This window comes from Malaclemys terrapin, chromosome 5 (assembly GCF_027887155.1).
Source record: "Malaclemys terrapin pileata isolate rMalTer1 chromosome 5, rMalTer1.hap1, whole genome shotgun sequence".
NCBI classification, from domain to species: domain Eukaryota; kingdom Metazoa; phylum Chordata; order Testudines; family Emydidae; genus Malaclemys; species Malaclemys terrapin.
Genome location: NC_071509.1, coordinates 638,538 through 665,490, shown reverse-complemented (window position 1 = coordinate 665,490; position 26,953 = coordinate 638,538). Strand labels below are relative to the sequence as shown.

At 47.7% G+C, this 26,953-nt stretch overlaps 1 protein-coding gene across 3 annotated transcripts in view; it reads left to right on the top strand.

Annotated features, from left to right (window-relative positions):
- The window catches only part of LOC128838406 (dedicator of cytokinesis protein 2-like), a 348,010-nt gene that overhangs the window by 154,954 nt on the left and 166,103 nt on the right, over nucleotides 1-26,953 (top strand). For all 3 annotated transcript variants that reach the window (XM_054030559.1, XM_054030560.1, XM_054030558.1), the window contains exon 23: nucleotides 2,409-2,520. In XM_054030559.1, the coding sequence (XP_053886534.1) occupies nucleotides 2,409-2,520 (112 nt within the window). The remainder of the gene's footprint in view (nucleotides 1-2,408; nucleotides 2,521-26,953) is intronic.

Sequence of the window (26,953 nt, the reverse complement as noted above, 5' to 3'; positions counted from 1 at the left end):
TATACTCCAGAAAGCAATCTTGGAGTCGTTGTGGATAGTCCTCTGAAAACATCTGTTCAATGCGCAGCAGCAGTAAAAAAAAGCTAACAATGATAGGAACCATTAGAAAAGGGGTAGATGATAAGACAGAAAATATTATAATGCCAATATATAAATCCATGGTACGCCCACACCTTGAACACTACGTGCAGTTCTGGTTGCCCCATCTCAAAAAAGAGACATTAGAAAGGGGATCTACAGTACAGAAAGGGGCAAAAAAACTGATGAGGGGTATGGAACAGCTTCAATAGGAGGAGAGATTAAAAATACTGCGACTGTTCAGCTTAGAAGAGAGCTGACTGAGTGGGGGTGTGATAAAGGTGTATGAAATCACAAATCGTGTGGAGAAAGTGAATAAGGAAGTGTTATAACCCTTCACGTAACACAAGAACCAGGAGTCACCTAATGAAATTAATAGACAACAGGTTTAAAACAAATACACCTCTACCTCAATATAACGCTGTCCTCGGGAGCCAAAAAATCTTACTGCGTTATAGGTGAAACCGCGTTATATTGAACTTGCTTTGATCCACCGGAGTGCGCAGCCCCTCCCCCTCCCCCCCGCCCCGAGCACTGCTTTACCATGTTATATCTGAATTCGTGTTATATCGGGTCGCGTTATATCGAGGTAGCGATGTATAATGAAGTACTTCTTCACACAACGCACAGTCAGTCTGTGGAGCTGTATCAGTGGGTGTTGTAAAGGCTAAAAGTATAACTGGTTTCAAAAAAGAATGAGATAAGTTAATGGAGGATGGGTCTATCAATGGCTATTAGCCAAGAGGGTCTGAGATGTAAACCCAGGCACTGGATGTCCCTAAACCTGTGACTGCCAGAAGCTGGGCCTGGATGATAGGTTATGGATCATGTGATAAATTGCCCTGTTCTGTTCACTCCCTCTGAAGCATCTGGCACCAGCCACTGTCGGAAGACAGGATACTAAGAACATAAGAATGGCCCTACTTGGTCAGACCAAAGGTCCATCTAGCCCAGTGTCCTGTCTGCCGACAGTGGCCAGTGCCAGGTGCCCCAGAGGGAATGAACAGAACAGGGAATCATCAAGTGATCCATCCCCTGTCACCCATTCCCAGCTTCTGGCAAACAGAGGCTAGGGACACCATTCCTGCCCATCCTGGCTAATACTCATTGATGGACCTATCCTCCATGAACTTATTTAGTTCTTTTTTGAACCCTGTTATGATCTTGGCCTTCACAACATCCTCTTGCAAGGAGTTCCACAGGTTGACTGTGTGTTGTATGAAGAAATACTTCCTTTTATTTGTTTTAAACTGGCTGTCTATTAATTTCGTTTTGTGACCCCTAGTTCTTGTGTTATGAGAAGTAGTAAACAACACTTCCTTATCTACTTTCTCTACACCAGTTATGATTTTAAAGACTTCAATCATATCTCCCCTAAGCTGTCTCTTTTCCAAGCTGAAAAGTCCCAGTCTTATTAATCTCTCCTCATACGGAAGCCATTCCATAGCCCTAATAATTTTTGTTGCCCTTTTCTGAACCATTTCTAATTCCAATATATCTTTTTTGAGATGGAGTGACCACATCTGCACTCAGTATTCAAGATGTGGGCGTACCATGGATTTATATAGAGGCAACATGATATTTTCTGTCCTATTATCTAGTCCTTTCTTAATTATTCCCAGCATTCTGTTTGCTTTTTTGACTGCCACTGCACATTGAGTGGATGTTTTCAGAGAACTATTCACAATGACTCCAAGATCTCTTTCTTGAGTGGTAACAGCTAATTTAGACCCCATCATTTTATATGTCTAGTTGGGATTATGCTTTCCAATGTGCATTATTTTGCATTTATCAACATTAAATTTCATCTGCCATTTTGTTGCCCAGTCACCCAGTTTTGAGAGCTCTTTGCAGTCTACCTGGGTCTTAACTATCTTTAGTAATTTTGTATCATCTGCAAATTTTGCCACCTCACTGTTTACCCCTTTTCCCAGGTCATTTATGAATATGTTGCATAGGACTGGTCATAGTACAGACCCCCGGGGGACACCACTATTTACCTCCTCCATTCTGAAAACTGGCCATTTATACCTACCCTTCGTTTCCTATCTTTTAGCCAGTTACCAATCCATGAGAGCACCTTCCCTCTTATCCCACGGCAGCTTACTTTGCATAAGAGCCTTTGGTGAGGGACCTTGTCAAGGGTTAGAGGGACTATTGGTGTGACCAGTATGGGCGTCCTTATGTTCTTATGAAGTTTGAACAGGCCACGTAGGAAGAATTCTTGCCTCCTTGGATATATCCTTTGTTATGTCATCAACTAAAAAGGTCACTTCAGTGAACAAAGGAGGAAGAGGGTTGTGATATTTATTCTGCTTGTTTTCCCTCAGACTCTATGAAGGGAGAGAAAAAGCAGAATTCCAGGCTTCGTTGCAGCAATTCTTCCTGTCTGTCAATCAGCTGATGAAATCCACACTGGAGAGTACAACCCTGCTGTCCCAGGTGAGGAGGGCAGGGGAATCCTGGCCTTATGATACCTGTTTTTGTCCCTACAGCTGAAACCCCAGCAAGGTTCTGGAGAGGGCAGCTATATGGGAGTGTGTTTGTGTGTGTGTGCACTTGTGTGTGCCTCATTCTCTGAAGCATCTCTTGCTGTCCTCTGTCAGACGTCATACAGAACTAGACTGGCCACTGAGCAGATCCAGACCTGTATCATGCAGAATTGGTGCCATTAAGTATTACTGCGTCAGAATACTTCCCTGTCGGCACAGTGCCATGCCTGGTAGAGAGGAAGGGAGTTACACAGCTCCTCCATTCATAGAATCATAGACTATCAGGGTTGGAAGGGACCTCAGGAGTTATCTAGTCCAACCCCCTGCTCAAAGCAGGACCAATCCCCAACTAAATCATCCCAGCCAGGGCTTTGTCAAGCCTGACCTTAAAAACCTCTAAGGAAGGAGATTCCATCACCTCCCTAGGTAACCCATTCCAGTGTTTCACCACCCACCTAGTGAAATAGTTTTTCCTAATATCCAACCTAAACCTCCCCCACTGCAAGTTGAGACCATTACTCCTTGTTCTGTCATCTGCCACCACTTGCAAACAGCCGAGCTCCATCCTCTTTGGAACCCCCTTCAGGTAGTTGAAAGCAGCTATCAAATTTCCCCTCATTCTTCTCTTCTGCAGACTAAACAATCCCAGTTCCCTAAGCCTCCCCTCATAAGTCATCTGCTCCAGCCACCTAATCATTTTTGTTGTCCTCTGGTGGACTCTTTCCAATTTTTCCATATCCTCCTTGTAGTGTGGGGCCCAAAACTGGACACAGTATTCCAGATGAGGCCTCACCAATGCTGAATAAAGGAGAATGATCACGTCCCTCAATCTCCTGGCAATGCCCCTACTTATACAGCCCGAAATGCCGTTAGCCTTCTTGGCAACAAGAGCACACTGTTGACTCATATCCAGCTTCTCGTCCACCGTAACCCCTAGGTCCTTTTCTGCAGAACTGCTTCCTAGTCACTCGGTCCCTAGTCTGTAGCAGTGCATGGGATTCTTCCGTCCTAAGTGCAGGACTCTGCACTTGTCCTTGTTGAACCTCACCAGATTTCTTTTGGCCTAATCCTCTAATTTGTCTAGGTCCCTCTGTATCCGATCCCTACCCTCTAGTGTATCTACCTCGCCTCCTAGTTTAGTGTCATCTGCAGACTTGCTGAGAGTGCAGTCCCACACCATCCTCCAGATCATTAATAAAGATATTAAACAAAACCGGCCCCAGGACCGACCCTTGGGGCACTCCGCTTGAAACCGGCTGCCAACTAGACATGGAGCCATTGATCACTACCCATTGAGCCTGACGATCTAGCCAGCTTTCTATCCACCTTACAGTCCATTCATCCAGCGCATACTTCTTTAACTTGCTGTCAAGAATACTGTGGGATTGGCTACCCCTTCTGTATCACACCAAACAAAGCTTCTGGTTTTAAATTTCAAGACCCTTCCTAGCCTATCCCCACCATACCTGTCATCTTTTATGTACTATTGAGGTGTTGACTCCCACTTTGGATTGGCCAGTGGTGCCACCCTCCATCATTCACCTGTTAAATTTTCAAACAAGCTTCTTTGTGGTCTCTCTTGTGCTTCCCCTCATGGCTGGGAGACGCTCTCCATACACATCCTCAAAGCTACCTTATTATCCTTCTTGAAATCCTTCCTTAACATTCTTCTTTGCTGGGATACCTACAGAAAACTTGACGATGGTTTAGCTGCTGGTGTGCTGAGACTACTGCCTACCATGCTGACCAACTTTGTGTCATTGTTTCCTTGTACAATGAAACAAGTGATGGGGTCTAAATTAGCTGTTACCACTCAAGAATGAGTTCTTGGAGTCGTTCTGGGTAATTCTCTGAAAACATCCACTCCATGTGCAGCGGCAGTCAAAAAAGCAAACAGAATGTTGGGAATAATTAAGAAAGGGATAGATAACAGGACAGAAAATATCATATTGCCTCTATATAAATCCATGGTACACCCACATCTTGAATACTGCATGCAGATGTGGTTGCCCCATCTCAAAAAAGATATATTGGAATTGGAAAAGGTTCAGAAAAGGGTGTCGGAGAAAAACAGAGTTCTCACTCTCTTTGGTTGGGTGCAGCAAAGTCAGATACTTTGTTCTCAAGCAATTGCATAGAGGGAGAGAGTGCACTAGGACACAGGGTTTCCCCCTTCTAGGCAGGTCTCTCTCTAGGTAAACAATTACAGCAAGCATTTATACCTTTTGTTACAGACAATAATGAGCAACAGCTCCATTTTGTTTATGTTGCGGATTGTGGGGGGGGGGTTAGGGCCCTGCACCCCTCTTCCCGAGATTCACTGCGACTCTCAACCAGCCAGTAAAGCAGAAGGTTTATTTAAGGACAGGAACACAGTCTCAAGCAGAGCGTGTAGGTACGACCAGACCCCCTCAATTAGGTCCCTCTGGGAGGTTCAGGGAGCTTAGACCCCAGCTTGGGGTTCCCTGCGTTGCACCACCCAGCCCAAACCGAAACTAAACTCAAAACTCCTCCCGCTGCTCCTCTCCTTTGTTCAGTCTCCCGGGCAGAAGGTGTTAATTCTCCCCACCCCCGTTCCTGGCTCAGGTTACAGCTCAGGTAGCTTCCTTCAAGGGAAGTCCCACATCCCCACTGCAACCCCCCTGCAACATTCCCAGGTCAAATCTGCCCTGCTCCCTGCTCCGTCACAGTTTATACATAGGTCATCCTGATATCTTATTTTTTACATCTATTTAGACTCTAGTCTACATTCCATATTTATCAACACAAGGTCGCAATAACTTCTCACACAGTTCTTTCCCACTCGCCTCACACAATCCTCACTTCTACAAATCTCGCATTATTAGGGTTACAGCTAGCCCGACTCTTACTCACAGAAGAGACTGTATGCATTGAAATCCCCTTCCAATCCCTGTCAGTTCTTGCTCTACTTCCACAAGGGCAACAAAAATGATTAGGGGTATGGAATGGCTTCCATATGAGGAGAGATTAATAAGACTGGGTATTAGCCAGGATGGGCAGGTATGGGTCCCTAGCCTCTGTTTGCCAGAACCTGGGAATGGGTGACAGGGGATGGATCACTTGATGATTCCCTGTTCTGTTCATTCCCTCTGGGGCACCTGGCACTGGCCACTGTTGGCAGACAGGACACTGGGCTAAATGGACCTTTGGTCTGACCCAGTATGGCCGTTCTTATGTACTTCCTCGTCTGTCGGTCTGTGTCCCTCTTTGATAGGGTTACTGGACTAGTGGATGGAGGGGAAGTAGTAAATGTGATATATCTTGGTTTTAGTAAGACTTTTGAGACAGTCCCATATGCCATTCTCATAAGTAAACTAGAGAAATGTGGTCTAGATGAAATTACCATAAAGTGGGTGCAAAACTGGTTGAAACACTATACTGAAAGAGAAGTTATCAAAGGTTTTCTATCAAACTGGGCAGACGTATATCATGGGGTCCTGCAGGGGTCAGTCCTGGGTCTGGTACTAGTCAATATTTTCATTAATGACTTGGATAAAGAAGTGGAGAGGAGTATGCTTATAAAATTTGCAGATGACACCAAGATAGGAGGGGTTGCAAACACTTTGGAGGACAGGATTAGAATTAAAAATGACCATGACAAATTGGAGAATTGGTCCAAATTCCACAAGATGAAATTCAATAAAGATAAGTGCAAAGTACTACAAGTAGGAAGGAAAAATCAATTGCACAACTACAAAATGGGAAATGACTGTAAATAACTGGCTAGGTGGTCATATTGCTGAAAAGGATCTGGGGGTTATAATAGATTGTGAATATGAGTCAGCAATGTAATGCAGGTGTGAAAAAGGCTAATATCATTCAGGGTGTATTTACAGGAGTGTTGTGTATAAGACACAGGAGGTAATTGTCCCACTATACTTGGCACTGGTGAGGCCTCAGCTGCAGTACTGTGTCCTGCTCTGGGTGCCACACTTTAGGAAAGATGTGGACAAATTGAAGAGAGTCCAGAGGAGAGTAACAACGTCAGTTCTGCAGAAAAGGACTTGGGGATTACAGTGGACAAGAAGCTGGATATGAGTCAGCAGTGTGCCCTTGCTGCTAAGAAGTCTAATGGCATATTGGGCTGTATTAGTATGACCATTTCCAGCAGATCGAGGGAAGTGATTATTCCCCTCTATTCGGCACTGGTGAAGCCACAACTGGAGTACTGCGTCCAGTTTTGGGCCCAGCACTACAGAAAGGATGTGGACAAATTGGAGCGAGTCCAGCAGAGGGCAACAAAAAGGATTAGGGGGCTGGGGCACATGCTTTATCAGTCGAGGCTGAGGGAACTGGGGTTATTTAGTCTGCAGAAGAGAAAAGTGAGGGGGGGATTTGATAGCAGCCTTCAACTACCTGAAAGGGAGCTCCAAAGAGGAGGATCTAGACTGTTCTCAGTGGTAGCAGATGACAGAACAAGGAGCAATGGTCTCAAGTTGCAGTGGGGGAGGTCTAGCTTGGATATTAAGAAAAACTATTTCACTAGGAGGGTGGTGAAGCACTGGAATGGGTTACCCAGGGAGGTGGTGGAATCTCCTTCCTTATTGATTTTTAAGGTCCGTCTTAACAAAGCCCTGGCTGGGATGATTTAGTTGGGGTTGGTCCTGCTTTGAGCAGGGGGTTGGACTAGATGACCTCCCGAGATCTCTTCCAAACCCTAATTTTCTGTGATTCTATGATTCTAACACAAATGATAAAAGGTTTAGAAAACTTGACCTATGAGAAAAGGTTAAAAAAAACTGGGCATGTTTAGTCTTGAGAAAAGAGAACTGAGGGAGAACTGATAATATGTCAAGGGCTGTTATAGAGGACAAGGATCAATTGTTCTCCTTGTCCACTGAAGGCAGGACAAGAAGGAATGGGCTTACTCTGCAGCAAGGGAGATTTAGGTGAGATGTAAGGAAAACCTTTCTAACTATAAGGATAGTTAAGTTTTGCAACAGGCATCCAAGGTAGGTTGTGGAATCCCCATCACTGGAGTTTTTAAAAAACAGGTTGGACAAACCCCTGTCAGGGATTGTCTGAGTTTACTTGGCCCTGCCACAGTGCTGTGGGCTGGACCTGATGACTTCGAGGTCCCTTCCTGCACTGCTGTGGTCTGTTGTTTCTTGTCTTATACTTAGATGTGTAAGCTCTTTGGGGCAGGGGCCACTTTTTTTGGTCTGTGTTTGTACAGGGCCTAGCCCAGTGGGCCCCTGGGCCATGATTGGGGCTTTTGGGCACTACACTAATACCAGTAATAAGTAATGATAGTAACAATAAAGCAAGGGCAGCTAAAGTGCAGGCCAGAAACTGCAGATCCCAGTCTGCAATGCTCTGTCCCACTCCAAGTGGAGGAGCCTCCCTGCAGAGAATACAGGGCCCAGCATGCTCCATCCCCATCCAAGCAGGGGGCACCTCCTCAGGGATTATTGCTCCCAGCATGTACCGCCACATGCTGATCCATTATTTTTAACTGCAGTGGGTGTCAGAGGCCTCCCAACTCCCCATGTAATTAACATCATAGGGCGGAACATTATCTGATGAAGAGAGCCGAAAAGAAAAAAATGAAACTGACTTATTTATACTTTGTGAAGCTTAATTAGAGAGAAGAAAACAATCAGTTTCTTGTCTGAGTCAGCTCTAGCTTTGATATTATGCAGGAAATGTTGATGCAGGGCAGTACTCCCCACCCTGCGTTCTCTCCAGAAAAAGAGAGGAGGAGACAGTGTGGCAAGGGACCTTCTTGGCAGCTAACCCAGAGGAGTTTACTCCCAGTGGGAGGAAAACGGGTACAGCTGTCTCTACTGCGTAGCCAACTCTGCCTTCCATAGACGCAATGAATTGAAGACAGAATCCTAGATCTGCCAAAGTCTGGTTTCAGGCCAGGACTTGGGATGGAAACAGTTGTAGTGGTGGATGATCTCCTGCACTCAGTGGACAGGGAGCAGACATCCATTCTTATCCCATTAGATCTCTTGAGGGCGATGCTTGTGGGGGGGCGCATGCAGGGGTTGTCCTCCTCCCATTTGCTGCTTGGCTTGTACTGAGCATGCTCACATGGACTGAGCATGCTCAGTAACACTGCTGAAGCTGACTGCACTCACTCTGCCCCCCCACTATCGGTAGGCACGGGTCGCCCCTTGGCAGCATTTGACAAAATCATAGCCTTAACCTGCCTGAGAGAGGCAGCTGGGGTCCGGGGGAACATGTTAGAATGGTTTGAGTCCTTCCTGTACTCAAGCACCTAATAAGTATTGATGGGGAAACTGCATCTCCACCACCAGAACTGCCACCTGTGGAGTCCCACAATCCTATTCAGCATCTACATATTGCCAGTAGGAGGACGGGTAAAGCTACAAGGACTCAAGGCTCAGCAATACGCAGATAACATGCAGCTTTATGTATCTTTCACAACATAGAATCAGAGCCGTAACTAGCTATTTTTGTGTCCGAGGCAAGAATATAAAATTGCGCCCTCCCCGGCTCCTCCAGCTGCGCTGCCCCCCCTTGGCCCTTCCGGCTGCGCCGTGCCCCCCTGCTCCTCCAGCCGCACCGCGCCCTCCCTCGTGCCTCGCTCCTCCGGCCACACCGCGGCAGCGCCTCCCCCACTCGCTTTTTTTGTTTGTTTTTGCTTGGGGCAGCGGCAAAAAAGTTAGTCCCGGCCCTGCACTCCCTGCCCCAGCTCACCTCTGCTCCGCCTCCCTGGGCCTGAACGCACCCCCGGTTGTTTCTCCGTGCTCCCAGGCTTCCCGCGTGAACAGCTGATTTGCGGGAAACGGAGGCTTGGAGAAGCAGGGGTGGAGCGTTCAGGGGAGGAGGTGGAGAGGAGGTGATTGCGCTCCTCCCCTTTGTGCACCCAAGGCAAGTGCCTCACTCGCCTCGCCCTTGTTACGGCACTGCATAGAATCACAGATGATTGGGTTGGAAGAGAGCTCAGGAGGTCAACATACACATGCCACCACCAGGACGGCTCAGTTCTCTGAGAAAATCGGCTCATGGATAAGGAACAGTTACCTGAAGCTGAACCCAAGCAAGATGGAGATGATGCTGGGGGCTGAGGAAAGCACTCAGGAGTTTGCAGCCATAGTGTAGTATCCTTTGGTTTAAAGCACACACCCACAGTTGGTCAGTTCAGTCCGTAGTTTAGGACCTTTCCTGAATTCCTCGTTTACATTAAGCCATTGAATTTGTCCCCTGCTCTCTGCACTGCCTTCCCTTAGGATATTGAGTCCCTACCTTCAAAGTGCTCAAAGCCCTGGGCCCATGTAACGATGCGGTTCTGGCCGGACCCAACTGAGAGTATCAATTCAGGACAAATCGCTTAAAACAGGGCAATTACAGCCCTAGGCTGGGGTTTTTCCACCTCTAAGGCAAACCAAGCCAGCTAGACAAAGAGGACTTTGGTCTCACCCCACTGGCTAACCACAAGTCACACAAGCAATTCCCTTAGACACTACAGTTTCCCAGTATCACCACCAGTGCCACTTGTTATGGGGACAAATGGTTATGAAAACCAATACCCCAGTAGAAGAAAAACGGTTCTCTCGATCCCAATGGACCAAGCCCCAGACCACGGTCAATATACAAATCAGATCTTACCCACAAATCACGCTGTTGCCAATCCTTTACAATCTAAAATCTAAAGGTTTATTCATAAAAGAAAAAAGGTAGAGATGAGAGCTAGAATTGGTTAAATGGAATCAATGACATACAGTAATGGCAAAGTTCTTGGTTCAGGTTTGCAGCAGCGATAGAATAAACTGCAGGTTCAAAATCAAGTCTCTGGAATACATCCCCAGATGGGATGGTTCATTCAGTCCTTTGTTCAAAGTTTCAGCTTGTAGCAAAGTCCCTCCAGAGGTAAGAAGCAGGATTGAAGACAAGATGGAGATCAGGCATCAGCCTTATATAGTCTTTTCCAGGTGTAAGAACACCTCTTTGTTCTTACTGTGGAAAATTACAGCAAAATGGAGTCTGGAGTCACATGGGCAAGTTCCTGCATACTTTGCTGAGTTATAAGGCTTATCTGCCTTCTCTCAATGGGTCCATTGTATAGCTGATGGTCCTTAATGGGCCATCAAGCAGACTAGGCAGAGCTAACACCAGTTTGTCTGGGATGTCTCCCAGAAGCATAGCATAAGTTTGAAATACAGACAGTATAGAGCCAATATTCATAACTTCTACTACAAAATTGATACACACATATAGACAGCATAATTATAACCAGCAAACCATAACCTTGTCTTAGACACCTCATTTGACCTCCTTTATGCAAGATTTGGTGCCGCTACAGGACTTTGGTTGCAACCATGTTCTATATGGTCCCAGTTTAAATCAATCACATGATAGCCCATAATATTCTAAAAGAGGCTAAAGCTCTAGGAAGGGGATCATGGTCAGCAACTCGACTTGTCAGGCACATTAGGACTTTCCACCACAAAGTTTATCTTTGCAGGAGACAGACCTTTTTGTGGGCTGGTCTGAGACTGTGGAACAAACTCCTACAAGAACTAAGGACCATCACAAACCTTGCAACCTTCCACTCCAAGTGCAAGGTGCATTTCTTAGACCTACCTTCTCCAATATAAACATAGAACAGAGTCAATATTCTTTTTAAAAAGTACCAAAACAAATGAGTCCACTGAACATACATTTTTTAAATAAGCAAGCCTAGACAGCATATGCTCAAGAGTCCTAAAAGAGTAGGCTAAGGAGATCTCTGGCTCATTGATGTTAATCTTCAATCAATCTTGGAATACCAGGGAAATTCTAGATGACTGGAAGAGTGCTAATGTTGTGCCAATATTCAAAAAGGATAAGCAAGATGAATAGGGTAACTATAAGCTGGTTAGCCTGACATCAAACCCGGGAAAAGTAATGGAAAAGCAGATATGGGATTCAATTAAGATAGAATGGGAATGTAATTAATGCCAGTTAACATGGGTTTGAAGAAAATAGATCTTGTTAAACAACCCTGAGATCATTTCTTGAGTTTACAAGTTCGGCTGATAAAGGTGACTGCATGGATGTAATATGTAATATAGTTTGACTTTTGTAAGGCATTTGACTTGATAGCACATGACATTCCGATTAAGCACTCTGCACCATCAACAAAGCACACATTAAACTGATTACTTCCTAGCTAACTGACAGATCTCAAAAAGTAGTTGTCATTGGGGAATCATTGAATATCGGTACTAGGCCCAATGCTATCCAGTATTTTTATCTGTGGTCTGGAAGTAAATGCAAAATCACTGCTGATAATTTGTGCATGACACAAAGATTGGCAGAGTGGTAAATAATGATGAGGCCAGGCCTGTTGTACGGCGTGATCTGGATTGCTTGGCAAACTGGACCCATTCAAACAAAGTGCATGATAATACAGTCAAATGCAAGGTCATACATCTGGGAATGAAGAATGTAGGCCGTACCTACTGAATGGGGGACTGTATCCTGGAAATCAGGGACTCTGAAAAGGATTTGGAGGTCATAGTGGAGAAGCAACTGAACACGAGCTCCCATTGTGAGGCTGTGCCAAAAAGGGCTAATTAGTGAGACCGATACTGGAATACAGCATCTGTTCTGGTGTCAAACATTTTAAAAAGTATTTTGAAAACTAGAGAGGGTGCAGAACAGAGCCACAAAAATGGTTCAAAAGCAGGAAAAAATGTCTTACAGTAAGAAACTTAAAGAGCTCAATCTATTTAGTTTATCTAAAAGAAGATTGAGAGGTGACTTGAATATGGTGTGTAAGTACCTTCACAGGGAGAAAACATTGGGTGCTAGAGAACTCTTTAATCTAGTGGAGAAAGGCACAACAAGACCAGTGCCAAAGAAATTCAAATGAGAGGCAAGGCACAAATTTTTAACAGTAAAGTTGATTAACAGTGGAACAGACTACCAAGGGAAGTGATGGATTCTCCATCTCTTGACTTCTTCAGAATAATACTGAATGCCTTTCTGGAACATATGATTGCCTTAAAATCTATGGAACTCAGATTGCACAGTTCTCTCCCTAGGGAGAGGATGAGAGAGAGAATGAGGGCTTGTCTACATGGCTAGATAGTTCACAGCAAACGAGGGTGTGAATGTACAGCTCGGTAGCCTGCTATGCACTAACTGGACGTGTGGTGCTACCATGGTGCACTACCGAAGTGTGCAGTAGCATGGATACCTGACACATGTCCTTTGGCCATTGATAGGAGATCAGCAAATGAGCCCAGTGCAATCTCCATATCAAAAGGGGGCTGCATTATATAGGAGTGTCACAGTTACAGGACTAGCTCTACCTTGGTCCCCTTTCTGGTCTCTCTGAGAGCACCTCCTGAGGTGTTAGAGCTCCTGTCCTTCTCTGTGTTGGGGTGGAATCTCACAATTCCACTACAGAGTAATTATACAGGAAGAAAGTTACTATATTCCAGAATAATATCCATGTGGGCAGTTATACTGGCATAATTATACTTAGGGTTACCATATCTCCAGATTTTCCCAGACATGACCTCTTTTTTTCACCTTCCGCCCTCCGTCCAGGCGGATTTTTGAAATAAGAGGAAATGTCCTGGATTTTTGTGGAGCAGATGTTGCAGCTCAGAAAGAGCCATCTCCAAACCCTGATTAGTCCCTCCCCTGCATCCGCAGCTGCCGGATCCCACCTGGGCCCAGCCCAGCCCACCCGCCCCGCCAGGTAAGCAGAGCTGCCAAGCCTGCCCTGCCACAGAGCCTCAGAGCCTGGCTGGGAGGGATGATAAGGCCAGGCCTCAGCTCCCTGCCCTGGGGAAGGAGAGAGGCCCACAGGGAGGCATCCTAGGCCTGCGCCAACTGCCCTGCCACTGTGACAGGGAGTGACACTGCCCCCACCTCGAGAGTGAGGCTGCAGGTTCCATTTCTAACACTCCTCAGGTACCCCTCCCAGTACACACACACCCTCCAGCACCCCCAAATACCTCTCCCAGTACACACATTCTCCAGTACCCCCAAATATCCCTCCTAGTCTACATACACCCTCCAGCACCTTCAAATACCCCTCCCAGTACACACACATCCTTCCAGCACCTCCGTACCTCCTCCAGCACCCTGAAATACCCCTTCCAGTACACACATCCCTCCAGCACCCTCCAAATACCCCTCCCAGTACATACACACCCTCCAGCACCTCCAAATACCTCTCCAGCACCCCCAAAATAAATACCCCCTCCAGCTCTCCCTCCCTCCCACCCCCCAGCAGTGTCCTCTGTTTGGGAACTTGAAATACGGTAAGATAGCAGTATAACTAGGGTTCAGGCCAGTCAATTTTCCCATGCAGACAAGCCCTTAGGTCAGGCCCTAGCTAAACTACCCTGTGTAAACTAACCACTTGCCATCCTCCAGGTCTGCCTGGGTTTCACACACCTGCATTTCCTGCCTTTGGGAACCTGTGACCAGTGACATTGACCAACAGCTTTCTTAAAACCAATATTTCTGTTTATTTCATGTAGTAGCTGGAACAAAATATTAGAGGAAAATGATTTTAAACCAACAAACACCTTACACCAATATTTAGTCTCATCTAACCTTCACTTCACTGGAAGCTAAATTAGATAGGCTTTTCTCTTAATTTACAGGAACCGAACAGAATCAATTGACATTATCCTAACAGGCTCAAATGCTCCTGAGAGACTGAGGGTCTCTCTCATACCAGGTGTCTGTAACAAAGTTTTGTCAGAATAGCTATATTGGTTAGAGTGGTGTGTGTCTGTGGTCCACATACCTAGCCAACATAGCTATTATGCTGCCAAACCTCCAAGTAGATGCAGCTCTGCTGACAGAAGAGTGCTTCCATCAGCATAGCTAGTGTTGTTCGGGGAAGAGGGGTGACCATACTGACAGAAAATCACCTTCTGTTGGCATAGGTTGCGGCTACCATAGAGGGCTCTGCCAGTATTGCTTTTATAGTATAGCTTTACTGGCAAAGCATTTGTAGTATAGGCAAAGCCTCAGTGTGGCCCACTGTGTTCACACTGATTTGGGTGCTTCCCAAGGAGAGCAGACTAAAGCCATTAAGGCTATTAGCTCTGTCATTGTCTTTTAATATCCCTTTAGTATAAAATTTAAGGTAAAAGGGCCTCCTCCTCTTTCCCCAGTGTTGAAACTGTCTCATCCCATTTTAGCCTTGTCTACACTTAGAAGTTTTGCCAGCAAAACTACTCTGGTGTAGACGTAGTTATCCCAGTATAAAAGTGCTTATGCCAGTAAAGTTTATTCTAATCTGGTGAAGTACTTTATACCAGTAAAACAGTGTCTACACTAGGAATTTTACTGGCATAGCTATGTCATCAAAAGCTTTGTCTACACCAGGGGTCAGCAACCTTTCAGAACTGGTGTGCCGAGTCTTCATTTATTCACTCTAATTTAAGGTTTCGTGTGCCAGTAATACATTTTAACGTTTTTAGAACGTCTCTTTCTAGAAGTCTATAATATATAACTAAACTATTGTATGTAGAGTAAATAAGGTTTTTAAAATGTTTAAGAAGCTTCATTTAAAATTAAATTAAAATGCAGAGTCACCCGGACCGGTGGCCAGGACCCGGGAAGTGTGAGTGCCACTGAAAATCAGCTCGTGTGCCGCCTTTGGCACCAATGCCATAGGTTGCCTACTCCTGGTCTACACTGCCAATTGAACGACAAAACTTTTGTCATTCACAGGTGCTTAAAAAAGCCCTCCCCCCCGCCCCCGAAAGACAAAAAATTTTCTGGTGGCAAGTGGCAGTGTAAACAGCTCGTTGTTGGCAGGAATACTCTCCTGTCAACAACACGAACCCCGCTCATAAGGGGTGGAAGTATTTTGTCGGCAAAAGTGCCGACAAACAGCATTTACACTGCCCGACTTTTAGCGACACGGCCATGTCGCTAAAATCTGTGTAGTGTAGACAAACCCGAAAATCACTCCCCTTACCAACATAATTATGCCAGTAAAACTTTATAAGTGTAGACCAGGCCAGTCAAGCACATAAATCACATGTTCGGATACTGATCAAAATATGCCATTCATACAGACACTCCTACCCAAACATTTGGCCACCACTTACGGTGCCATAAATTTTGAGTGTGACCTTGGGAAGGTGCTCAATCTCTCTGGATCCAGGTCTCATTCTCACTCTTTATTTTGATTGTCAACTCTTTGAGTCAGGGACTGTCTCTTACTACTTGTCTTACAATGGGGACGTATTCTCAGTTGAGGCCTCTAGGCACTACAGTAATATGAGTTTCTATCAATTTTTATTATGCTAAAAGAAGATTCTTAAGGTTGCAAAGTCAAGCACTCAAAAGTTAAAAGGCAGTAGTTTTCAAACTTTTTAGGCTGCATACCTCTTTACAAAGAATGTAGTCTACTGCGTACCGACCACTTCCCAAAACCCAATACGAATACCCTCTTGTAGCTGTCCGACCTGACTTTGTCACACTATGAAAACAGAAAAAAAGGTCTGTAAGGGTAATATGATTCAACACAATGTGCAATCCCCGGAGTGTGTTGTCCTTGATACAATTATTTATTATTAATTATTATAATAATTTATTATTTATTATTATGAGCAATTTTATTATATATACTTTTACTTTGGATAAAAATGGTTCCTCAAACAAATTTCCAGGTGTTCTTCTTTGAGTGATGTGCCTGTGGGTGCTCCACTTGTAGGTGCGGCAGTGACCCCTGCGGCTGGAATCGGAGATCTTCATCAGCAGTGCCTGTCGCACGGCACATGCACACCCCTCTTTCTCACGCTGTGAGCGGGAAGTGTATATAGTGATGTGCAGTCCGACCGCCCACAGTTCCTTCTTTACCGCCTTTGGTCTGAGATGGAATCCACAGCAGAGCCCACTTCTCCTATTTCCCTCACTAGATACCTTTTAGTGTAGTGCAGTTACTATTTTCTTCTTCTCCTTTCTTTCTTCTATCTATATTTTGTGTGTGTGTTTTAACTTTACCTTCACCATTATTTCATAGCTTAGGTTTCCGTTTCCCCGGTTCCCACCTTTCCTGACTGGCAAGCCTTTTTACTTCACCCGTATGCCCAGATCCCCCAGGTTTAAGAGGTGCGTTTCTTGTGGAGCCACCTTCATGATAACAGACGGCTACCCATGGTGCATTCGCTGTCTGGGAGAGGGACACATCCCACAAAAGTGTTCCCACTGCTTTGGCCTGAAACCCAGAGCCAGAAAAGACGAGGACATTAGATTAAAACTTCTCTTCAAGGAGGAATCACTGTGACCAGCATTGAACCCTGGCCTGCACTCTTCCCCAGATAGTCCCTCACACTGCCAGGTCATCTGCCGATTCTTATTCCCCACATCCCTTGAAGAGAAAGTCTTCCCTTTCTCAATCGGACAAAAAGAAACGGGCTCCCTCCTCACACTTTGAGGCACAGCCAACCAGAACACCATCCCTGGCAAGGTCTCACCTCAACATAATCTGACAGGGGACAAAGTTCCAGGGGCCATCCAAGTACCTCCGGAACTGACACGAAAAAAATGGTGTAAAGACCCTACCCGGGCAGACCTACACCTGTCAGCACTGTTTCCCAGCTCTGGTGACTGAGACAGGCCAACTTCAGGAGTTATGGCACTGACACAAGTGCTGGCACCAGTGTCCTTTCCAACATCAATGAGACAGCATTGAGCAAGCCTTCGGCACCATCAAAATCTTTGGCACTGGCCAAGTGGTCGGCATCAGCCAAGTTGTCGGCACCATCTACAGGCACTTCAGGGGAATACACCCTTCCTCCACCACCGCGTCATATACTGGCACCAATGATGCTTTTCCCCCCTCCACAAGATTTTAGATGCCCTAAACACCTGCTGGTATCTGACCCTCCCGACTCCAGTACTCCAACGTGACCTCCCCCTACTTCCACCCTCCTCTCCAGACTCACGGCACTCCTCTCTTTCTCTACCGAGGATGGCATCTCCCTTCCCCAGCGATGAGGGAGCGATGGAACCCTCCTCTTCCTCCTCCTCATCTACCAGGCAAATCACACCTCCTCATCTTCACTATCCACAATCAACATCTAGTCCACAATCTTGGCGTGGACTACAATGGATGCAGCCACATGTTCCACTCCCTCCACACTGACCATATTAGGACCCGTGGGCCATGTACAGTGCACAGTTCAGGAACCCACCCAGGTAGCAAAGCTGGAGACCTACACCTCTTCTCTGTTGGTCTCTCACCCTCCGGAGGTTGAAGCCCCACCAGCACCAACTGAAGAGGAGGGACAGGAGGAGGAGGCTCCACCAACACTAGCTTTTTCTTCCTCCTCCTGATGAGACTATCATGTCTCCACCTCCTATATCTGCCAAAGACTTCAGACACGTTTGGACTTATTCTGCAGGATTGCAGACTCCCTGCGATTCCTTTGGAGGTAGTCAAGGACCAGCAGCATAAGCTGCTTGATATCCGTTGCTAGGTCGAAGGGCAAGACTGTAAATTGGAAATGGTGTTGGTTGATGGTGAAGCGAAGGAACCACCAGTGGGCCGGACGGATGGCGATGTGAAAGTAGGCATCTTTCATATCGAGGGCAGCGTACCAATCCCCCGGATCCAGGGACGGGATAATAGCGCCAAGGGAGACCATACGAAAACGTGCCTTGACCAAAAATTTGTTTAGTTTGCGTAGGTCCAAAATGGGACGGAGGCCCCCTTTTGCTTTGGGAATGAGGAAATATCTGGAGTAAAACCCTTTCCCTCTTAAGTCCAGAGGGACCTCTTCCACTGCTCCTACTTTGAGGAGGGCCCGCACCTCCTGCAGAAGGAGTTGCTCGTGAGAGGGGTCCCTGAAGAGGGACAGGGATGTGGGGTGGGAGGGAAGGGGCGAGGAGAACTGAAGGGTGTATCCTGCCTCCACCGTGCGAAGGACACAGCGGTCCGATGTTATACGGGACCAAGCACGGTAAAAATGGGACAGGTGATCCCTGAAACATAGAGGAGGATCCGGTATAAGGGTCGGTACGCTATCCTCGATCGCAGCTTCAAAACCCTTGCTTATTTCCCGGCTGCGGCTTGCCTTGGCTGTGGCTTTGGCCCTGGTTAGGCGTGTTGTTACATCTACGCCTGTTATCCCTGCCCCTTCTGCGGTACGGTCCCTGTTTAGGACGAGGGTGGTATTGCCTCTGCGATGGTTGGGGCTTAAAGGATTTCCTCTGTGTCACTGGGGTGTGCATTCCCAACGACTTGAGGGTTGCTCAAGAGTCTTTGAGGCTATGCAATCTGGCATCCGTCTGGCCTGAGAACAAGCCTGACCCTTCGAACGGGAGGTCTTGCAAGGTGTTTTGTACCTCTGGGGGAAGGCTGGAAGCCTGTAGCCATGCCGAGCGCCTCATCACCACTCCTGACGCGATTGTCCTGGCCGCTGCGTCCGCGGAGTCAAGGGAGGCCTGCAAAGAGGTTTTGACTACTGCCTTCCCCTCGTCCACCAGGGCAGCGAACTCTGGTTGTGAACCCTGGGGCAGGGAGTCCTTAAACTTGGAGACTGATGCCCAAGAATTGAAATTGTCTCTGTTCAGAATCGCTTGTTGGTTAGCGATCCTCAACTGGAGGCCCCCGGACGAGTAGACCTTCCTACCAAGTAAGTCCAAGCGCTTTGCCTCCTTGGCCTTGGGGGCCGAGGCTTGCTGGCCATGCCGCTCTCGTTCGTTGACCGCAGAGACGACCAGCTAACAGGGTGCTGGGTGAGAAAAGAGGAAGTCGAACCCCTTGGAGGGGGCGAAGTACTTCCTCTCTATGCCTTTCGCAGTTGGTGCGCTGGAGGCCGGTGTTTGCCACACTGTCTTATAGTTCGACTATACTGTTTTTATGAGTGGGAGTGCAATCCTGGAGGGACCTTCCAGGCTTAGGATGTCAACCATGGGGTTCTCTTGCTCTACAGTCTCCTCCGCCTGCAACCCCAGATTGGTGCGCCCGATGGTCAATCGGGGGAGGGCCGGACACTGTCATGCCTGCCATGGCTTCATCTGGTGAGGAGGAAGAGGTTAGGTCCTTCTGTGCGTTGTCCTCTTCCTGCAACTCCTCACCTACTGGGCGCTCCTCTGGGGTCTGTCCTATAGTGTGGGCCTGAGACGGTGCCGGGCTTGGTGCCGAGTCGGCTCTTTCTTGCTCCGGTGGTCTGGAGACCGTGGCCTCCTTGCACGAGGAGGGGCGCCCCTGCGGGGAGCGGGACCGGTGTCTCAAGGGGCCAGATCTCGAGGTCCTGGACGGGGGGGGCCTTGCTGGTGGTAGGCCCAAGGGGTCCAGAATGGCCATTGTCCTGGCTGGCCTCACTGTGGGTGCCAAGCAGCTTCGTGTTGCTTACCGGCTGGTGTCCTGTGGGCAAATCTGCTGGACTGGCCCAAGTCTGCCTCCGAAACCACAGACGGTGACCTGGATGGCCACGGTGGTGCCGTTGGACGGTGCCGGTCCGGGGTCGGAGAGTAGTACCTCCGGGACCGGGACCGGGAGCATCCTCTTGCTGACCTGGACCTGGATTGGTACCGGTGACCTCGGGACCAGGAACGACTGCGAGTGGTCGGTCTTGGGGATCACGTGGTTGACACGTCCCGGTGCCTACTCGAGTAGGGCTGCTGGGTCGGTGCTGGGCGCTTATTGGGGCCCGACGGCTGTGCGGCCCTCTGCGCCGAGGGTAGCCTGGAGTCTACCGAGGCGGAACTCGACCGGGAACGGCGCCGTGAACGGTGCCGAGATGGTGACCGTGATGGGCGCACCATTGCCGGCTTGCCTCTGGATGGCAGACTTGGCAGATTATCTTTGGCTTGGAGGGGGCCCTCAGCGGACAATTCGATGAGGTCCTTTGCTGCCTCAAATGTGTCCAGGGTGGAGGGCTGTTCCAAAAGCTTCTCCAGCCCTTCCTCCTCACTCGATGAGCCTATCCCGAGGCTCGACGGGCCTCTCAGCGCCGGAGCCACTGGCATCGGGATCTGTCCTGGGGTCGCCACTCCCTTAGGCTCATTCGAGGTCTTCGCGGGCGCTGCCCTCTTATGCAGGGAGCGTCCTCGGGCCTTGGGTTGGCCCTTCGATTTTGCCAGTGAAGATGACCGGTGCAGGGGGCGGTCTTGCTGTGTCGGTGCCGTCGGCTTATGGTGCCCCGCCGGTACCGGATCACGAACCGATGCCGGGACACTCCGCACCGAAGTTGACGGTGCCGCGGCCTGATGCATCGAAGTGGAGGGCTGTAATGCAGCCTCCATGAGAACTGCTTAAGGCGAAAGTCCCTCTCTTTCTTTGTCCTGGGCTTGAAGGCCTTACAAATCTTGCAGCGCTCTTTTTGGTGTGCTTCCCCCAGGCAACGGAGGCACGAGTCGTGGGGATGGCTTATCTGCATAGGCTTGCGGCACGTGGCACAAGCCTTGAAGCCTTGGGCGTGCGGCATGCCCCGCCGCCCAGGGCAGGTGTCGGGATCGACCAAACACCTAACACAAAGGAGCTTAACTACTACTAAAGAACTGTTAACTGCTAAGATTAACACTAGGTACTAAAGAACAGATAACTGCTAAGAAGAACACTAACTATTAACGCTAAGGGACACTCTCAAGCGAGAGACAGAGTTGTTCCAACGCCGTCACGGATGGTAAGAAGGAACTGAGGGAGGGTTGGTGGAGGGAAAGGAACTCTGACGCAGACATTGTTGGGCTGTGTCCACCAAAGTAGAGAGTCCTTGGCTCTCACTGGTATGGATAAGAGCTTGTGGAGACTGTGTTTGTGGGGGAGATATACTGTACAGAGCCATTCCTGAGGATATTGTATGTATAGTTTTGTCTGTCTGACCATGAAAGTGGCCACTGCCATGTGGCCTAGAAGCTGGAGGCACGTTCTGGCAGAGATCTGGGGGCAGATCCGTGCGTTGGATACCAGATCTACTATAGCCGAGAATCTGTGAGGTGGTAGGACGGCTTTGGCTTGTATGGCATCCAACTGTGCATCGATGAATTCCAGCTATTTTACTGGTGTTAAAGTGGACTTTTCTAGGTTTACAAGGAGGCCAAGATTTGTGAACAGGTCCATTGTTATGTGGATGGCTCGGAGAGCATTGGTCTCAGATGGGACCTTGAGGAGACAGTCATCCAAGTATGGAAAGATGATGACTCCTTGTTTCCTTAGGTAGGCCGTGACTACCATGAGGACCTTAGAGGACACCTGTGGTGCCATGTATAGTCTCAAGGGCACTACTTTGTACTGGTAGTGGTCAGTGCCAATGACGAACCAGAGGACTCGTCTGTGGCAGGATGTATGGAGATATGAAAGTATGTGTCTTGGAGGTCGAGGGCAGAGAACCAGTTCCCCTGTTCCAGTGCTGGGGTAAAAGTGGAGAGGGTAACCATCTTGAAGTGTTGCAGTTCAACAAACTGGTTTAGATTGCAGAGGTCCAGGATGGGTCACCAGCTGCCGGATTTCTTCTGGATGAGGAAATAGTAGGAGTAGAAACCCTGTCCCATATACTGGGATGGGACCGGGTTCTATGACTCCCAGCTGCAGAAAATGTTCTATTTCTCCTGGTAGAATGGAATTGTGAGAGGGAATGGAATTGTGAGAGGGGTCCCTGAGGAAGAATGGGGGGAGCGTGGCGGAGCGGGATATATAGGAAGGGGATGGAGTATCCTTCCCTGATTATCTCTAGAACCCACATGGGAGAGGGAGGGATAGCTCAGTGGTTTGAGCATTGGCCTGCTAAACCCAGGGTTGTGAGTTCAATCCTTGAGGGGGCCACTTAGGGATCTGGGGCAAAAATCTGTCTGGGGATTGGTCCTGCTTTGAGCAGGGGGTTGGACTAGATGACCTCCTGGGGTCCCTTCCAACCCTGATATTCTATGATTCTATGTCCAAGGTAATTAGTCTCCAAGATGGGAAAATCAGAGCTAGTCGGTCACCAAACTGGTGGAATTTCAAAGATGGTGTGAATGACTGGACTATGGGGAGGCTTCTCAGGGCCTCGACCACACCTTCAAAATTGTTGCTTCGGTGGGGGTGTGTGAGAGGTATCCTCTTGGGGAGTGGGCTGTCTATGTTTGGTAGGAGGCCCTTGTCTTCGGTTCTGGGTGTCATAGTGCTGTTGAGGGGTCTTAGGCTGTTGTCGGGATTGTTGGGGGAGATGATATTTCCCTGGGTGTCTCTGCAGTGCTGGCATGTAGATGCTGAGAGATCAGTGTGTAGTCTTTAAGGGAGTGCAGAGAATCATCCATGCGCTCTGAGAATAGTTTCTGGCTGTCAAAAGGCAAGTCCTCTACCGTGGTTTGTACCTCGTTAGAAAAAATTGAGAGATGGAGCCATGATGCACATCTCAGACCGCAGCAGTCACGATGGATTGGACAGTGGTGTCTGCAGAGTCTAATGAGGCTTGTAGGGCTGTACAGGCAAAGAGGTGCCCTTCCGATATCAGGGACTGGAATTGCTCTTTCTTGGCCCCCAGTAAGTCATGACAGAGTTCTTCCAATTTAGAGTAGTTTAGGTAATTATACTTGGCCATGAGAGTTTCATAGTTGTAGATTTTAAAATGGGAGTATGGCTGATGAGTATGCTTTGCGACCAAATAGATCTAGGCATTTCCAATCCCTGTCTGGGTGACTGGAATGGGATTGCTATTGACAGCCTCTTTTCTTGCACCACATTAACCACCAAAGAATTTGCGGTGGGGTGCGAGAACAGAAATTCCGCATTCTTTGCCAGAACAGAATATTTTTTGTCGGCGCCTTTGCAGGTCAGAGGGATGGATGACGGAGTCTGCCCGAGCACCTTCGCAGGGTCGAGAAGAGCCTCATTGATCAGTAGTGCGATCTTGGAGTATTCTTGCCAGCAAGTTAAAAAAGTATGGATTGGATGAATGGACTGTAAGGTGGATAGAAAGCTGGCTAGATTGTCGGGCTCAACAGGTAGTGATCAACGGCTCAATGTCTAGTTGGCAGCCGGTATCAAGCGGAGTGCCCCAAGGGTGGGTCCTGGGGCCAGTTTTGTTCAACATCTTTAATGATCTGGATGATGGGATTAATTGCATCCTCAGCAAGTTTGCAGATGACATTAAACTGGGAGGAGTGGTAGATACGCAGGAGGGTAGGGATAGGGTCCAGAGTGACCTAGACAAATTGGAGGATTGGGCCAAAAGAATCTAATGAGGTTCAACAAGGACAAGTGCAGAGTCCTGCACTTAGGAAGGAAGAATCCCATGCACCACTACAGGCTGGGGACCGACTGGCTAGGCAGCAGTTCTGCAGAAAAGGACCTGGGGATTACAATGGATGAGAAGCTGGATATGAATCAGCAGTGTGCCATTGTTCCAAGAAGGCCAGTGGCATATTGGGCTGCATTAGTAGGAGCACTGCCAGCAGATCGAGGGAAGTGATTATTCCCCTCTATTCGGCACTGGTGAGGCCAGATTTGGAGTATTGCGTCCAGTTTTGGGGCCCCCACTACAGAAAGGATGTGGACAAATTGGAGAGAGTCCAGTGAAGGGCAATGAAAATTATTAGGGGCCTGGGGCACATGGCTTATGAGGAGAGGCTGATGGAACTGGGCTTATTTAGTCTCCAGAAGAGAAGAGTGAGAGGGGATTTGATAGCTGCTTTCAACTACCTGAAAAGGGGTTCCAAAGAGGATGGATGTAGACTGTTCTCAGTGGTGGCAGATGACAGAACAAGGAGCAATGGTCTCAAGTTGCAGTGGTGGAGGTTTAGGTTGGATATTAGGAAACACTATTTCACTAGGAGAGTGGTGAAGCACTGGAATGGATTACCTAGGGAGGTGGTGGAATCTCCTTCCTTAGAGGTTTTTAAGGCCCGGCATGACAAAGCGCTGGCTGGGATGATTTAGTTGGGGTTGGTCCTGCTTTGAGCAGGGGGTTGGACTAGATACCTCCTGAGGTCTCTTGCAACCCTGATAGTCTATGATTCTATGATTACACAGCCCTGATTCATCCCCAGAGAATGGTCCATTGTATGCACTGAATGAGATGGGGTCCTATGTGTATCCAAGGATAAAAGATATGAGATATATTTAGGATATAGAGGTGAAATAAGTAGGGCTGTCAAGCGATTAAAAAATTAATCATGATTAATCGCGGACAACTGATCGGTACTGTAACAAAAAAGTGGGACCAGTTCAAGCAGATAGTGACTGACACAGCAATAACATCTCTTGGACCAAAGAAAAGAACACATCAGGATTGGTTTGATGAGAACCAAGAAGGAATATGCTCAGCATTGGAAGTAAAGAGAAAAGCCTTTATCAAATGGCAGAATAACCCCCCCTCAGTCTCTAAACGGGACCATTTCAAGTACCTTCAGAGCAAAACACAGAAAGACCTCCGTCAGATACAAGACAACTGGTGGGAGAGCAAAGCCAAAGAAATTGAGCACTATGCTGAGACCCACCACTTAAAGATGTTCTTTAGTGCTATTAAGACTGTCTATGGACCCTTTAAACCAAGGACCACCCCATTGCTCTCATTAGACAACACAACGCTGATTAAAGATAAAGAAGGCATCAACGAAAGATGGCGAGAACACTTTAGCAACCTTATGCTATAGCTATAGCTATTGCTATAGCAACCGTCAATAATAATGTCCTTAATGAAATTCCACAACAACCTGCTCTGACAGATCTTGACTTTCTGCCCACTATAGATGAGATGAAGAAAGCTGTTAGCCAGATGAGTTCAGGGAAAGCTCCTGGAAAAGATGGGATACCAGCAGAGAGAGAGAAAGCAGCAGGTCCAGCAGCACTAGCAGCATTCCACAGCGTGATCATCAACATCTGGGAGGATGAAAACATACCACAGGACCTTCGCGATGCTACTATTGTCTCTCTTTTCAAGAACAAAGGCAGCAAAGCAGAATGTGGAAACTATAGAGGCATATCCCTCCTCTCTGTTGGAGAGAAGATCATCGCCCGCATCATCTTGAACCGCCTAATAGCCAGTATTTCCGAGGCAAATCTACCTGAAGGTCAATGTGGTTTTCGACCTGGCCGGAGCACGGTCGACATGGTGTTTGCTGTCAGACAAATACAAGAGAAGTGCATTGAACAGAACATGCACCTGTATGCTGTCTTCATAGATCTGACAAAGGCATTTGATACTGTCAACAGGGAAGCCCTTTGGACCATTCTAACACAACTTGGCTGTCCAAGAAAATTTGTCCAGATTATACGCCTTTTTCATGACAGCATGACAGGCGAAGTACTGTCTGATGGAGCCACATCAGCCCCCTTTAACATCACCAACGGCGTGAAACAAGGATGTGTTCTCGCTCCTGTCCTATTTAACCTGTTCTTTGCATGTGTTCTTAACCATGCAATAAAAGATCTGGACCGAGGTATATACTTGAAATACCTGCACGGTGGTTCACTTTTTGACCTCCGTCGCCTGAATGCAAAGACTAAGACAGTGCAAAAACTCCTTCGTGAGGCACTCTTTCCTGACGACTGTGCCCTCATGGCTCACACTGAAAATGATCTTCAGCACATTGTGAACAAGTTTGCTGAGGCCTCGCGACTTTTCGGACTAACTATCAGCCTCGGAAAGACAGAAGTTCTCCATCAACCTGCACCTGGATCAAATACTTCTGTCCTGAGTATCTCCATCGACGGCACTCAGCTGAAAGTAGTGGAGAACTTTAAATATCTGGGTAGTGTCATATCCGGTGATGGATCACTGGATAATGAGATCAATGCACGAATATCCAAAGCAAGCCAGGCACTTGGCTGTCTGCGTGTCAAAGTTTTAAATCACCACAACATCCGGATGTCAACAAAACTGCTTGTGTACAGAGCTGTTGTTCTTTCATCTCTTTTGTACGGGTGCGAAAGATGGACACTATAGAGGTGTCACATCAAGCAGCTCAAAGCATTTCACATGCGCTGCCTCCATAACATCACGAAGATCCGCTGGCAAGACAAAGTGCCCAATCTCGAGGTCCTCGAGAGAGCCCAGATGACAAGCATCGAAATGATGATCATGAAGTCACAGCTACGTTGGACCGGTCATGTCAGCCACACGGATGCCAACAGAATCCCCTGCCAGCTTCTGTATGGTGAACTCTCCCAGGGCATCCGGCATATAGGTCATCCATGGAAACGTTACATGGACACCATCAAAGCCAATCTGCACTACAGCAGTATCAAACCTAGGGACCTTGAGTATGCCGCCAGCGACAGAACACAGTGGCGTGCAACAGTCAGAAATACCTGCATCGCCTTTGAGGAAGACCGCTGCGGGCATCTACAAGAGGCACGCGAACGACGTCACAGAGCATCAGCAGCGCACAATCCACTGACCGTGAACTTCCCATGCACCATCTGCAGCAAAATGTGCACCTCTAGAATTGGCTTGTACAGTCACCAGAGGGCACACCGTAAGACCAACAACTGA